Below are 15316 nucleotides of genomic sequence, written 5' to 3'. Positions count from 1 at the left end.
CTGTGTCTTTAGTTTTAATTAATTTGTAGCACACATTGTGAGCCCCTAAAGATGTTTTTTGAGCTCAGTGGATATGCAGTCAGTCCTCTTTCCAATGAATCAGGGGATAGCATATAATAAATGTCTAAGGACGGTTTTGAAGGTTTTAGAAGGTAAGAAGTTTCAAGTGTTGGCTTAGATTGTTCCTGCAGACCCGGCTGGTTTAGTCACTTTGTGTAAGTCAGGGAAGGTGTCAAATTAATTAGTGTGAAGTTCATAGTATTTCCTGTTCTTTTAATGTTTGTGAAATTTGTATTTATGTCTTGCCTTTCATTGATACTGGTAATTTGTGTTTCCTGTCTTTCTCTTGATCTGCGTAGCTTGAGGTTTTGCTTTATTGATCATTTCAAACACAAACCGGTTAAAAAGTTTGGAACAAACATTTAACCAAAGAAGATACGTGAATCTGTTTAACGACAACAAAAATACACGAGTGGCCACCAAACACATCTAATACATATGGTGTGATCTATATGTTTTATCTTTACTGTTTTAAAAAAAAACAGGGAAAACCCAATACTGAATTTCAAAGATTCATTCTTAGGTGGTAAAGTTATAGCAAAGAGCAAGGAAGTTTTTGGCATGAAAGTGAGGGCAGTGATCGCTCTGGGAGGGATGGAGAAGTCAGTGCTGGGGGAGGACCTGAGGGAGGGACTCGTCTGCTTGTGTCCCGTCTCTTGATCGGGTGGCACTTAGCTGGTGATCACTGCTCTGGTGTTTTGTGTGTGTGCACTTTGTGTTGTGTTGTATTTTATAAGCCCACTTGTTTCACTGATTTTTGCTATTGGTTGTCTGCCTTTTATTTAACTGATTTCTGTTACTTCTGTCCTTACACGTTCTTCGGGATTAATTTACTCTTCTAGCTTTTTAGGGCGGCAGCTTAAATAATGGGCTTTAGATCTTTTTTGGTATAATTATAATACTGTAAATTTCCCTCTAAACATTGCTGCAGTTGCATCTCACACATTTTGATCTGTTGTGTTTTTATTTTAATTCAGTTCCAGATATTTTCTTTTTTTTCCTTGTGATGTCTTCCTTGACCTGTTGGATTACTTAGAAGTGTGTTTAATTTTCAGATATATGGGGGATTTTTCCAGATCTCTATTACTGATTTATAATAATTCCACTCCAGTCAGAGAGCATATTTTAAATGACGTTAATCCTTTTAAGTGTATCGGGATTTGTCTTAGGGCCCAGCGTGTAGTCTGTCTGGGTGGGTGCTCCATGTTTATTTGAAAAGAATGTGGATTTGGCCATTATTGGGTGGAGTGTTCTGTAAACATCAATCAGGTCGAATTGGTTGATGGTGTTCAATTTCCAACCTTACTGATTCTCTCTACTATCCATTCGTTGAGAGACACATGCCCATTATAATGTGGATTTAATTATCCTTTCCACTCAGTTAAAAAAAATCATTTATTTTAAACATTAAGACACTGAAACACACACACAGAAACAAAATACAGTATATGAATTACAAGAATGTACAGCTCAGTGAGTCATTACGAAACAGTGGTGTAACCGCCACCCAGGTCAGGAAATAGAGTGTCGCCAGCCTCTCAAAGTCCCCTTACGCTCCCTCCCAGCTGTGGCTTCCTGACCCCCCTTGCACAGGGATCACCACCGTCCTGACTTCACAGTGTCACTTCCTTGCTCCTCTTTATAGAGTTTTTTTTTCCTTTCAATTTTTTGAGATGTGATTTGCATGCAGCACTGTATAAAGTTAAGGTGTGCACCACAGTGGTTCGACTTACATATACTGCAAGGTGATTCCATAGTAAGTTCAGGTGACATCCGTCATCTCACAGAGAGACAAATACACCAGCAGCATGGCTGACTATGGTCCTCGTGTTGCACGTTACAGCCCCAGAACTTACATATTGTACAGCTGGGAATTTATCCCTTCTGACCCCCTTCATCCAGTTCCTCCACCCCCACCCCCCACCTCCGCCTCTGGTAACCACAAACCTGATCTCTTTCTCAATGAGTGAGATTGTACAGTGATTCTCTTTCCCTGACTTCTCTTTCACTTAGCATAGTGTCCTTAAGGTCCATCCATTCTGTCACAAATGACAGGAGTTCCTTTTTTATTGCTGAATAATATTCCACCACGTACATGTACCACAACTTCTTTATTCATTTATCTGGTGATGGACACTTAGGCTGCTTCTGTGTCTTGGCTGTTGTGAATAACACTGCAGTGAACATGGGGGTCAAGGTATCTCTTTGACAGAGCGATTGTGTCTCCTTTGGATCCAGTCCCAGAAGTGGCATTGCTGGATCACAGGGTAGTTCTACTTTGGATTTTCTGAGGGACCTCCATACTGTTTCCACCGTGGCTGCCCCAATTTACATTCCCACCGGCAGTGCACAGGGCTCCCCTTTCTCCACATCCTTGCCAGCATTTGTTACCTCTTGTCTTTTGGATGGTGGCCATTCTAACAGGGGCAGTGACATCTCCTTGTGGTTTTGACTAGTATTTCCTCACCATCAGTGATGCAGGGCACCTTTCATGTACTGTTGGCCATTTGAATATCTTCTTTGGAAAAATGTCTATTCAGATTTTTTGCCCATTTTTAATTGGATTATTTGTTTTTTGCTATTGAGCTGTAGGAGTCCTTCATATAATTTGGATGTTGCCCCTTATCAGATGTATGATTCACAGGTATTTCCTCCCACTCCGTAGGCTGCCTTTTCATTTTGTTGATTTCCTTTCTGTGCAAAATCTTGTTTGTTTAATGTTGTCCCACTTGTTTATTTATTTTTTGTTGCTTGTGTTTTAGGCATCATATTCAAAAAAGCTCCTTCACATGGAAGTTTCCCCTTATGCTTTCATTTAGGAGTTTCATGTAAGTAAAAACTTACATTTAAGTTTTTAGTCCATTTGAAGTTAATTTTGGTGAGTGCTGGAAGACAGTGGTCCGGTTTCCTTCTTTTCCATGTGAGTAGTCAGTTTACCCAGCACTGTTTATTGAAGACATTAGCTCTAACAGTTCTTCTTTGCATGAAATCTTTAGGGTTTTACATATAAGATTGTATCATCTGTGCACCACTAAGTTTACTTCTTCCTCTCCAATTTGGATGCCTTTTATTTCTCTTTCTTGCCTACTTGTTCTGGATAGAGCTGAAAGTGCTGTGTTGGATAGAAGTGGGCATTCTTGCCTTGCTAATGATCTTAGAGGGAACACTTAAAAATTTTCACTATCAAGTAGGATGTTAGCTGTGGATATTTTGTGTATAACTTTTATTATACTTTGATGGCTTCCTTCTATTCCTAGTTTGCTGAGTGTTTTTATCATGAGTGTGTCAAATTTTGTCAAATGCTTTTTCTGCATCAGTTGAGACACTCCTGAGTTTTTCTTTCTTCATTCTGTTAATGTCGTAAATTGCATTGGTTTATTTTCATATGTGGAAACATCCTTGCGTTCCAGAAATAACCACACTTGGTTATGGTATAATCCTTTCAATATGCTGCTGAATTGAATTTGCTGATATTTTGTTGAGGATTTTTTGCGTCAGTGTTCATAAGTGATATTGGCCTGTAGCTTTCTTTCCTTGTAGTGTCTTTGGCCTCATGCAATGAGTTGCCAAGTCTTCCCTCCTCGTCAATTTTATGGAAAAGTCTGTGAAGGATTAGTTCTTTAAATGTTTTGAGGAATTCACCAGTCATCAGGTTCAGGACTTTTCTGTGGTGGAAGATTTTTGATTATTGATTCAATCTCTTTACTAGTTACTGGTCTATTTAGATTTTCTATTTGTTCATGATTTATTCTTGGTAGGTTTTATGTTTTTAGAAACTTGTCCATGTCAACGAGTTACCTAATTTTTTTTGGCATCTGATTATTCAGAGTACTTTTTTTATAGTCATTATTATTTCTGCAGGATTGGTAATAATGTCCCCACTTTCATTTCTGATCAGAGTGGTTTCAGTCGTCCTCTCTTACTTCATGTAGCTAAAGGCGGCTGATTCCGATCTTTTTGAAGAACCAGCTTTTTGTTTCATTGCTATTCTCTATTGTTTTTCTATTTTGTTTCATTTATCTCTGCTCTAATCTTTCTTATTTCCTTTTGCTAGGTTTCAAATTAGTTTGATCTTCTTTTTCTTAGTTCCTTAAGTTATAAAGTTAGGTTGTTTGAGATTTTTTCTTGTTTTTTTTTAATGTAAGCATTTTGTGGGTAAAATTGTAACATTTCCAGAATATCTCGCCTGGCTTTAGTACATCTGCATATCAGTAGGCGTTCAGAGGTGGAAAGAAGTGTGGCTTTAGTGCCTTTGCATCATTCCTCAGGGGTGGAGAGCAGTTCATCTCCGTATCAGTGGGTAATGACCTGGGCCAGGAGGGCTGATCTGTGCCTGAGAGGGGAGGGCGAGGCCGGTTTTTTCTTTTGCTGGAGCAGGAGAGAGAGAAGGCCCCAGACTGGAGTTTGTAAGCAATGAACAGGTTTTAAACTTTATTTCTCCCTTTGATTTCCGTTTTTAGAGGTATTTTGCCCCGGGATTTCCTCTCCCCGGACTTACACATTTACAGCTATAAATGTCTCCCTTAGCCCTGCTTTTGCTGCGTCCTGCAAGTTTCAATATGTTGTGATTTGTTTTCATTCCCTTCTATGTGTATTCCGATTTCCCTTATGATTTATTCTTTGATCCATTGGTTGCTTAAAAGTGTGCATTTACCTTGCGCTTTTTGTGAGTTTTCCAGTTTTCTTTATGTCACCGGTTTCTCATTTCATTCTATTGTGGTCATAGAAGACACTCTGTATGACTTCTGACTTTTAAAATGTGTTGAGACTCAATCTGTCACCTACCATCTGTTCTACCCTGGAAAATGTCCCACGTGCACGTGAGAAGAATGTCTGTGCTGTTGGTGGGTGCCGCGCCCTGTACACGCCTGTTAGATCTGGTCGGCTTATGGTGGCATTAAGTCCTCTGCTTCCTGACCTGCCTTGGTCTGGGTGCTCTCCCCATTGCTGCAAGTGGGGGTCGAGTCTCAGCTGTTACCGCAGGACTGCCTGCTCCTCCCACTAATTCCCAGATTTTGTTTCATATATTTTGGTGGTCTGTTATCATGTATGTTAATGTTACATATTCTTGTTTTTTGAACCTTTTATTAATACATACTATTTTTTGTGTCTTGTAACCTTTTTTGATTTAAACTCTATTTTGTGTGATATTGTACAGCCAGTCCCCCTCTCCTTGGTTACCACTTGCTGGGCGTATCTTTTCCAGCCTCTCTCTGTCAGCCCTGCTCACGTCTTTGGGTCTCAAGTGAGCGTCTTGTAGACAGCATGTGGTTGGATCACGTATTGTTATCCATTCTGCCCATCTCTGTCTTTTGATTGGAGAGTTTAATCCACTGACATTTCATGTCATTACTGATGAGGAGGGACTTAGTGCTGTCACTGTGCTATTTGTTTTCTGTAAGGCATATAGCTTTGTTGTTCCTTATTTCCCACTTTCCTATCTTTTCATGTTTCACTGGTTTTTTTTTTTAATGAAATGTTTTAAATTCCTTCTTGGATTCCTTTTGTGTATATTCTGTAGCTATTTCCTTTGTGGCTGCCAGGGATGACATTTAGCACCGTAAAGTTATAACACCAGAGTTGGAATGCATAGCAGCTTACCTTCAGTAACATATGAGAAGGCATCTCCTTCACAGCATTGCTCCTGCCTCTTTGGGTTGCTGATGTCACAAAATGACACCTGTCTATACTGTGCCCCCCCCAAATTAATCATTGTTTTTTCTTTAAATATATTTAAATGTATCATCTCTTAAATCATGCAGTAAACAAAAAGTACAATTATAGACCATCCTTACAATAAAACAAGCCTTCATAATTACTCATGTATTTTTGTACTGAAACATTGGGTTCAGTTCTGGTGACCCACCTCAAGAAAGCTGCGATAGAGCTGGAAATGGTTCATGAAATCCAAGGCCTTCTGAATAGGCTCAGAATACAAAGATTTGAGGTCTTTAGGGTAGAAAGATGAAGCCAGTAATGGGCTCTAAGTGCCATTCTACAGTTCCGGAGAGAATGAGAGTCATGTGAGAAAGCATTTGGCTGGTGCACCAAATTCTTGAGTTCAAGAACCAGAGCTGCTCTGTGAGGCTTAAAAGGAGGCCATTTTAGATTCATACGACCCTTTTACAGTAGGGGAGGGAGCACGACATTGGGGTTCTAAGAGGTGAGACGGGGGCTCAAGTTACCCCCATCACTTGCTGCAGGTCTGAAACTGCCGACTTGTCGGTGCACGCCTGTCTCAGCGCCTCTCCAGTGCAGTGACCGGAGTGCTCCCTCCAAAGCGTATCCCTTTTTAGCACGAGGCAGTGCTCCAGACTGTGACCTACAAAACGGGGTGGTCCTGTGGTCCGGCCTCCACCCAGCCTTTCACCCTCCTTCCGCCGTCATTCGCCTTGGGCTCCCTCTGGCCCTGTGGGCCTGGTGTGTGCCGGCTCCTCTGCCGGTGTGTCTCGCCTTGCCGTGGAGCTTCTGCTTGGCCTTCAGAGTCCGTAGTGAGCCTCGCTCCCCTGCCCATGTCATCATCCTTGGCTGACTCTGAGGCCCCCAAGGGCTCGGGCCATGTCTGTCTACCAGCTGCCGGACCCCCAGCACCCAGCACACTGCCTGAAGGAGAGAAGTCGCTCAGAATGGCTGCTGCATGAATGGCAGTAGTCACGGGCACGGGAGGTCGCAGACAGGCAGGCAGATTGGCCTGCAGCCATGTTTTCTTCATCCACCACATTACGTTTAAAATGTCTTGCCTTTCGAGCCTCTGGACAGGCGTGTGTCTCCCCGTTCCCCGCGCCCGACACGCTCGGCCCCCACTCGTGCTGTCCGCGTGTTGTGTCCCCTGTTCAGCCGCACGGGGCCTGGTAGCAGAGGTACAGTGGGTAGCTGTGGGGAAAGTCAGGACTTTAAGCTGTCAGCGTGGAGGACTATCAGTCCTGTCCACTGCTGGCCCTTCTTCCTGTTGTCAGAGATTTAACTGGGGCCAGAGAATGACATGCTCATAGACACCTGGGGGCTCAGCAGAATTCATTTTTGGGTGATGTTTCTGGTGAAAAATCACATACTTGGGGGTCTGACAGGTAACAGGCGGCCAGCGGGTTTGTGAGCTCTAACCTCTCAGACGTGGGAAGGGGTCAGCGGTCGGCCTGGGAGGCCACCTTACACGGCTCCTGTGATGTATTGGAACCGACCTCAGACCATTATGAAAGCATAATCCTCATAAGCCACCCAAAAGCTAGTAATCCCCAGGGCTGCGTGTTGGCGATTAAAAAAGAAAGATAGGAGCAGCTGTCTTTTTGTTCAGTTTAATTATGACCAAGTACCTGGGTGAGTATTAATTTCCTGGTGGAGAAAGGTGTGAGGCCTCTGAGGCCTCAGGGACTGAATGTGCAGACGCGGACCCCGCCCCGTGTTCCCGGGGCACGGGCACCGTCCGGAGCTCAAGTCAGAAGCTCAGGTTGCATGACTTCCAGTTCTGCCCTTTCAGTCCCAGACATGGGCCACTGTGCACCAGAGGACACGGCAGAGCTATCGGGTGTCCGCCTGCACACCTCAGTCACGGCCCCGCACCCCGCTGCTGGGCCTGCGAGAGGGAGTCCTGGAACTGGGCACCCACTTTCCCTGGCTCCCGGTTCTGGACATTCAAGCTGATATCCGAGGGTGTGTTCACAGAGAACTGGCTCTTCTCTGAGAATAATGGCCCTGCTTGCAGTGCATGTGGAGCGCCAGTCCTGCCAAGTGTCCTCCATTTGTGTCCTCTGTCCTGGAGCGTGGTCCTGTCGTCTTCCTGGTCCTCCAGCCTGACGCTGGAGCATCATCCCACCGCCCTGTCCCTCAGGAGCCACATGCAGTGGTGGCCGGTTCTGGCTCCCACGCCAGCAGCGGCCCCCCTGCCTCCACAGGGCTCTGTCTCCACTGCCAGCCTCATCGGGCCCACCTCCGTGACTTGTCACCTCATCAGCTTCTGCTAGACTTTAGCCATTTCCCCACCACCTTTGTGGTGTTTTGAGTTTTACCTCTACTGTCGCTTTATTAGCACTTTAAACTCCATTTCTCCTTTATAGTTTTACTTTTTACTTGTCCTAAGAAATACTCTCCTTAAAGACATGAGTTTCCATGCTAGTTATATTCCTCTAACTGCTCTAATAACCAGCATTCATCCACGCGCCACCTAAAAGTGTTCCCAGGGGAGCGCCAGGCACCCCAAGCCTCTGTCCTTTCTCTCTGGTCTGGTGCCCGAGGGCGCGAGTCCTTGCTGATGCCGGAGTCGCTGTTTTCATGCCTTCTGACCTGTCCACGGAGCCCGCTTTTGTACCCAAGCAAGTTTCTGCTCCTTCAGAACTCGTGTGCCCTCTGCTCTGCCGTGTCCCTGGCCTCCCTCTCCTGTCCCTGCCCAGGCAACTTCCCTTACAGACCTGCACCGCCAGCGCCCTGTCAGCCCCTCCAGCTGCGAGCTCCTGAGGCCAGACGCAGCCCCTGGCTCGGAGTAAGCGCTCTGGAACGTGGGTTGAATGAACGGGGAAGTGATGCCAGGGAAGTCCCGCCTCCCTTATTTGTAGAATCAGAGGACTGGTTTGGGAGACCTCCCAGATTTCAGCTCCTCGAGCGTGCGGACAAACGGGACAATGAGGTTAAGTGCCCCAGACATTATGGAGATGTGTCAGCCAAGCATTTTATATTCATTTCAAGCCCAACAATTAGGGGAGCCTATGAAACTGCTGTTCTTCACGTAAAACAGGTTGCCAATCAGCAGTTTGACGTGGTTCAGTCTGAGGCGTCTAATGTAGTGCCGACCTCAGAGGTGACGCGGCCTGGGAGGTGGCATGGTGGTCCAGGTAGGCCGGACTCCAGGTCAAGAGTGTGAGCTGCTTTTTACTCAAGGTGACTCCCTCTTGGGTTTGCCCCCAGCCACTGCATGTGTTGGTCTCTGAGAGCCTTGCCCGGGCCCACGGCTCGATTCTCAGGAGCATGGCAGTTTGGATAAAACTGATGAGAAAAACCCGTTTTATTTCCTTCTCCCTCATGGGTACTTCCAGTCTTTGAGGGGATTAGATTTAGACGTATTAGCCACCCTGGCATACGCTCCTCTCCCTCCCAGAGTGGGTTTCTGCCAGCGCGGATCCTCATCTCGTTTGTATTTATGGGCTCTCTGGGGGAACACTGTTCACTGCATCACACGGTGTTTTCCTTATAAAGGTTTGTGGGAGAAACTTCTCTCAGGCAATTGGTTTGTTTTTATTTTAGGCACACAGTGTGATGTATGCCAGATTGTATTCCCCCTTTTGCCTTGGCTGCTAGGAAGCTCAGAGCCACACTCGTGGCACAGCTCTGAGCAGTGCCTTCTTGAAATCTGCCCTCCACGTCTCATGGCCTTTGTATTGGTTTCTTATTGCTGTTGTAATAAAATGCCACAAACTTTGTGGCTTGAAACAACACAAATTTATCTGACGTTCTGGAGGCCCGCAGTCCTGACCCAACCTCCTGGGGTGCCGCCCAGGTGCACGGGCATCCCTCTGGAGCTCCTGGTGGACGGCCCTCGCCCTGCCCCTCTGCCCTCTCGGGCTGTCTGCGTCCCTCTGCTTGCAAAGCCGGCCGTGTGGCGTTGTCTCTCCGCGGACCTTCCGTCTTCTCTCTTTGACTCTGAGTCTTCGCTCCTGCTTATAAAGACCCGCATGGTTGTGCTGGGCTCACCGGGCGACCCAGGATGCACTCCCCATCTCAGGATCCTTCACTTAGTTGCGTCAGCAAAGCCCCAGGAGATTTTAGCCTTAGAGCAGTTTAAGTTCACAGCTGTAAAACTGAGAGGGGGATAGAGTTCCCTCCCCCGACCCCAGGCCCAGCCCCCCACTGTCAGCACCCCCACCGATGGTCATTTGCTACAACTGAGGCACCTACAGGGACAGGCCAGCATCACCCAAAGCCCCTGGTTCACACTGGGGTCCCCCTGGTGTGGCACGTGCGGGGGGTTTACGCAAACGCATCATGACACGTGCCCGTCATGGCCGCTGACGCGTTTTCACTGCCCCGAGAGTCCTCCGCGTTCTGCCTGCCCAGCCCTCCTTCTCCCCAGCCTGACAGCCGCCGATCCTTTCCCCCTTCTCCGGAGTGTCGCACAGTGGGGCTCACACACCGTGAGCCTTTCAGGTGGCTTCTTTCACTTGGGAATAGGCGTGTAAGGTTCCTCCATGTCGTCTCATGGCTGAAAGCAGAGTTCTTCTTCGTGCTGGCCAACATTCCGTTGTGGGGATGGGCCAGGTCATCCGCCACCTCCTGAAGGGTATCGGGGTGGCTTCCACGTTTTGAAAGTTAGAAAAAAACCTAAAAACCTCCATGTGCAGGTTTTTGGATGGACAGAAGTTTTCAGCTTTGGGCACAAACCCGAGGGGTTGCTGGGTCCCAGGGTGAGAGCCGGTCCTGTAAGGGATGCCGGGCTGTCCTCGGAGCGGCCGCCTCTGCGCTCCAGGGTCCCAGCTGGCGTCCAGCCGTGCCAGGGCTGTACGGCCTGTCCTGGGAAGAGGGAGGGGTGCTCGTGGGCACTGGCATCAGGGCCCGTCTGTCTTCCCGGGGGGCCTGCGGGCCGAGCTGGTGTGGGTGCCGGACCCCCACCCATGTGAGCCTGTGGCCACGGCGCCACTTTGCACACTCAACACCAGCACAGCCGCCACGTCAGTGCCCGCCTTCCATGGCGTCTCTCCGCCTTCAGCGGATTGGTGACAGTGCAAAGCGGGCGTCTTTCCCGCCGTGGTCTCCAGTAGGTAGTTCCCGCCTGTGTGGACAGCAGCCGGCTCCAGGACAGCTCCGAGGCGCCTCCGCAGCTCCGCCCTCCCTGTGGCCTCCAGCCACCTCCCCTGCGCTCCCCGGCCAGGAGCCCTTGCCTGGCCAGATCCTTGCCTCTTGTCTAGCAGCCATGGGGCCCCCTCCCCCGAGAAGTGTGCCTGAGCCCCATCGGGTCGGGTCCTCCCACCCAGCTCTGCACACGCCCTTCCCCGCAGTCTCCATAGACGTGCACTACTGGCAGTGCTTAGTTGCTGTTTATATCTTTTGCCTTCTCTGTTGACTGCCAGTCCCATGAGGGCACGGGCCATTTCCTGTTTCGTTTGTCACTGGACATGGTCCTTGACCAGCACATGGCACTTAGCAGACACAGACTGCATTTTATGCATCACACTTACGCTGACTTTATCTCATTTTTCTGCTTTTATTTTCGTTTTGTTGTGACAGTCTTACTTCCTGCTGTAGTGAGAGAAAAGCTCATAACGCCCAGGATCTACTCAGGGGTGGGAGGTGGAGTGACTCTGTCCTTCCCACCCCTTCCCAGCCTGTGCCGAGTGTCATGGGGCAGAAGGCACATGTTCTATTAGCAGTATCTTCCTGGGGAATGTGGGATTCGCTCTGGAATGCCAGATGGGCCCGGGACTGTTACAGGGAGTGTCCCCTGGACCCAGGACTGAAATCACTCTGCATAATAGTGTAAAAATCTTATTTCACTCAGTGGGGGCGCAGTGCCTCTGCAGAGAGATTACTACGATGCTACACAGTTTTTCTTCTTCCTTGGCTGTAAGAAAAACTGGGGCTCTGGCTTTCCGGGAGGAAGGGCAAGGTTCAGAGCTCTTCTGTTTGTGGGAGGTGGCGAGGCCCCTGAGATGAGCAGGGTGCGTGTGTGCAGGACGCCTCCGGAGGAGGATGGCCCGCAGGGGACACCCTGGGGGAAAGAGGTCCTCGGCTCTCCTTCTCTGGGCGGCGCCCAGAGCATCCTCCGTTCGGTGGCTTGGCCGTCAGGGTCCTGGGCCCAGTGCCTTCCGCCCTGCATGTATGCTCTTCAGCCTGGGGCCAGCAGATAACCGTGGGATTTGGGCTCGTGCCTGTGCCAGGGAAGCCTGTGTTGGCATCAAGTTTGTCGATTCTCCCCAGGACCGCTCTCCCTATAGGTGCCACATGCCATGATTTATACACAAACATGATTTGCCTGATTGTTGCAGTCTGGGCCTGGAACAATGTTAATTAACGGGAAAATGGTCCTCCATACAGTGATTAGACCTCTTCAGGTACAACAAGATAAAAGCCTGATAATTTGGATGGAGTACTCTTCTTAAGCGGCTACTCTATGCTCAGCGGCCAATGGGAAAGCCAGGCTCTCTGCCACCTGATCCAGTGAGTAATTAAGAGAGGGCTTTCTCTCCCCCCTCCCCCCTCCCCACTGAAGCTTAACAGGTTGGTGGTATAATTTGGAGACCTTAAGGGGTGTCATGCTAGGAGCGTAGGCAAGACCCAGGGCACCTTCTCTCCAGCCCCCAGGCACTGCCCAGCTGGGTCCAAAAAGCAGACGAGTGACAGCCGGAAGGAGGTGGAAGCAGGCAAGGTAGGTGACGTTTCCCAGCCAAGTTTGCCAGGGGCCCGTGGCCATGAGTGAGACGGGTGCCCGGAAGACCAGCGACGGCACTGCTTCTCGGCTGCTCAATGTGGTGGACAGTGAGCTTCAGGCCGGGAGGGAGAAAGGCGACCCCACAGAGAAGCAGCTTCAGATTACCCTGGAGGACGCTCCGCTCTGGCAGAGATTCAAGGAAGTCACCAATGAGATGATCGTGACCAAGAACGGCAGGTGGGTGTGCCTGCGGCCCTGCTGGGGCTGCCGGGGCTTGGCCAGGGGAGCGAGACCCCTTGAGTATTGAAGAGGCTGCCCGTTCTCCACCCAGAGGCGGCGGGGTCTGGTTACACACGCTTGTGGGAAGGGCTGTCTCAGGTGGCTGTCCCCAGCCAACTTAATTAATTCTCTGAGATCGTCGGGGAAGTACAGGATGGAGCCACCTGTCTTAGATGCATTTTAAATGAAGAAATTCTGGGGAATTACTGCAAAGGGGGAGTATGCCCCCTGGGTTTGGGAAATGTGCTCAAATGTCAGAAAATAATATGAACTTTTGAGTGATTGCCTATCTTGGAGCAGACCTGAGCTCCAACTCAATTCAGATAAGGCGAAAGTCAACTTCATTTGAAAGCTGGACGGTTTCCTCTTAAGTACGGCAAAACTTCCCAGAAATTTCGGACAAGCGGAAGATGGGGAGCAAAGGGAGATTCAGCCACCTCCTCACCTCCTGTGACGCAGGCTTCCTCGCGCGTGCTCGCCGTGAGGGTTCGTTTGTGTGTGTGTGCGATGATGTGACAACCGTTGCTGTAAAAATGAGCAAAACCGTAATATTCCGTCTGAGGAGAGGAGATTCCTTCTCTTCTCTCATTACCTCAAATAAGGGATTCACCTAAACTGATCTCTGGTGGCATTTCTTGGATTCTATTAAATCTATCCCAGCTAAGAGGCTGTTAGGGTAACATTAGAAGCTTTCTCCTAGTACAGGAAACGCAAACATTTTGAAAGAAAATCTCACTGCTTCCAGCCCAGCCAGACTGGCTCCCAGCCTTCAGCTGCTCCTCACTGACCTCTTGGTTCACATGGTCACAAAAGTACAAAAAACATCAGAGGGCATTTTCGGGATGGTCAGTTTCAGTGGGACTCGAACTGTGGCCCTTGGGGGATATTCTGCTAAGAGAGCAAAGCAGAGGCCAGCTGGACTTCTGGCAGGCTTTTGTCCCTGTGCAAAATGCTTCCATTCCTGGTATCTCACTTTTCCAATTTTGAATAAAATGCACAGCGTAGAAAACACACTGTTCCTTGCTTTTCTGGGAGAATTGCAGACTTGAGTGCAGTTGCACGACATTAAAGTGCTTTGCAAGTCAAAGTCCCAGACATGAGGGCATTTCAATGAATTGTGGTTATACTAGCAGCAGGGAGAACAGTCTAGCTCGATATTTGTATTTTCTATCTCTAAATAGGCCCTATACTTATTTCATAGATAGGACTTAATATTTTTAATGCTTTAAGTGTCACTGCACCTGTTCCTGCTCTTGATCTGTATGTGCACATTGTTTTTTGGTAGAAAAAAACATAAAACCCGTTTTGTATTTTAAAACAAAGAATCCTGCCAAATTCCTGATTGTATTTACTTTTTTTCCTTTCAAAGATGAGTGATGGTGTGATTGTAAAAATGTTATGATATTTGGCAATAGGTAAGACTTTCTGTTTATTATTTTCTGCTTTTATTGGGTAGTAGATACAACAGTATTTACTCCCACCCTGTCTCTCTGGGCAAAGTGGCCACATTTGAAAGTACGGTAAGTACAATCACCGGGTAAGAACAGAATTCATCTGTTTCAATAAGGAATATAAGAAAGAAAAGTTTCTAAAGTCATTATCAAATCCGATTCAGTAATATGTCGGCATGTACCCTCACCATTTAAGAAGAGCTTTCTCTTGCCTTTTTGCACCTATATAATTTTTTCTCCATGCTTAAAATCATTTAATATTAACTATGTGAAAAACAGTCTCTGTTGAAAAAGTCTAATTTGGATCAACTTGGTTATTCTTATCTGGGGGTCTTTCAGCCATCTCCCCTCCAGTGAACTGAACCTTTTCTCAGGTTCTCTGAAAGTCTCTGGAAACCCTTGAGGTCAAGGTTTTGTTGGGAGATAGAAAGACGAATCTCTAAGAGATTGATGTGGTTGGTAAGGAATAATCCCGGTCTGGAATCGCCCTCAAGCTCCGGACTGTCGGCAACACTTCACTGTGCTTGGCAGAGAAACAGCTTTTCTGTTCCATCTTCGTTATGCTCCTCTGCATCTCTCTTTTCCTCCTAACCATCCTTTGCTCATCTTTTTACCCATTTTCCTGCGTCCCCTCCAGGGGCCCGGCCCTGCCTTTTCCCGCAGCTCGCGCCCTCTCATTCTCAGCCCTGCCGCCCGTAGGCAGGGGACTGCTTGACTTTTCTTGCTGTGGCTTGGGGCCTCGCTGTTCCGAGCAGCGGTGAGCTCTGACGGGGCACGGGGTGGGCTGATGGAAGAATGAAGGCTGATTTGCACATGGAGACCTATTCATGTGAAATAGGAGGCTTGCTTTGACATTGATCAGAAGTAGTAAAGAGAGAGGCTTTTCCCAGGAAAACACTGAATTATCCCCAAAGACTGGGATCTCGACGGCCTTCGTTCCCTCCATCCATCCCTCCTCGGATCTGTCTCCCTTGGTCTTACTTCTTCCTTCCCTTTTCTTCCTTCTCTTTCTTCATTTAAAACTTTTACTTATTCATACTCAGTAGTGTTGAGAAGGAGATAATAATCACAGTACCTCCCCGAGCTCCTTCGCATCACCTCCAGTGAACACCCTGTGCCTCTCGTCTCTGGCCTTGGAGCCGAGAACTTAGGTCAGGTCGCAGGGAAATGCTTGTTT

At 48.0% G+C, this 15316-nt stretch overlaps 1 protein-coding gene across 6 annotated transcripts in view; it reads left to right on the top strand.

Annotated features, from left to right (window-relative positions):
* Nucleotides 1-105: 105 nt before the first annotated feature.
* TBX19 (T-box transcription factor 19) overlaps nucleotides 106-15316 on the top strand; it is a 38235-nt gene continuing 23024 nt past the window's right edge. For 2 of the 6 annotated variants that reach the window (XM_037023913.2, XM_017664156.3), the window contains exon 1: nucleotides 161-12646. In XM_037023913.2, coding sequence (XP_036879808.2) covers nucleotides 12450-12646 — 197 coding nt within the window. In that variant the 5' untranslated portion in view covers nucleotides 161-12449. The other 4 variants (XM_017664161.3, XM_037023915.2, XM_017664178.3 and 1 more) reach the window with 4 other exon arrangements.

The sequence above is a fragment of the Manis javanica genome, chromosome 14 (genome assembly GCF_040802235.1).
Source record: "Manis javanica isolate MJ-LG chromosome 14, MJ_LKY, whole genome shotgun sequence".
Lineage (NCBI taxonomy): Eukaryota > Metazoa > Chordata > Mammalia > Pholidota > Manidae > Manis > Manis javanica.
This window is presented reverse-complemented; position numbering and strand designations above follow the sequence as displayed.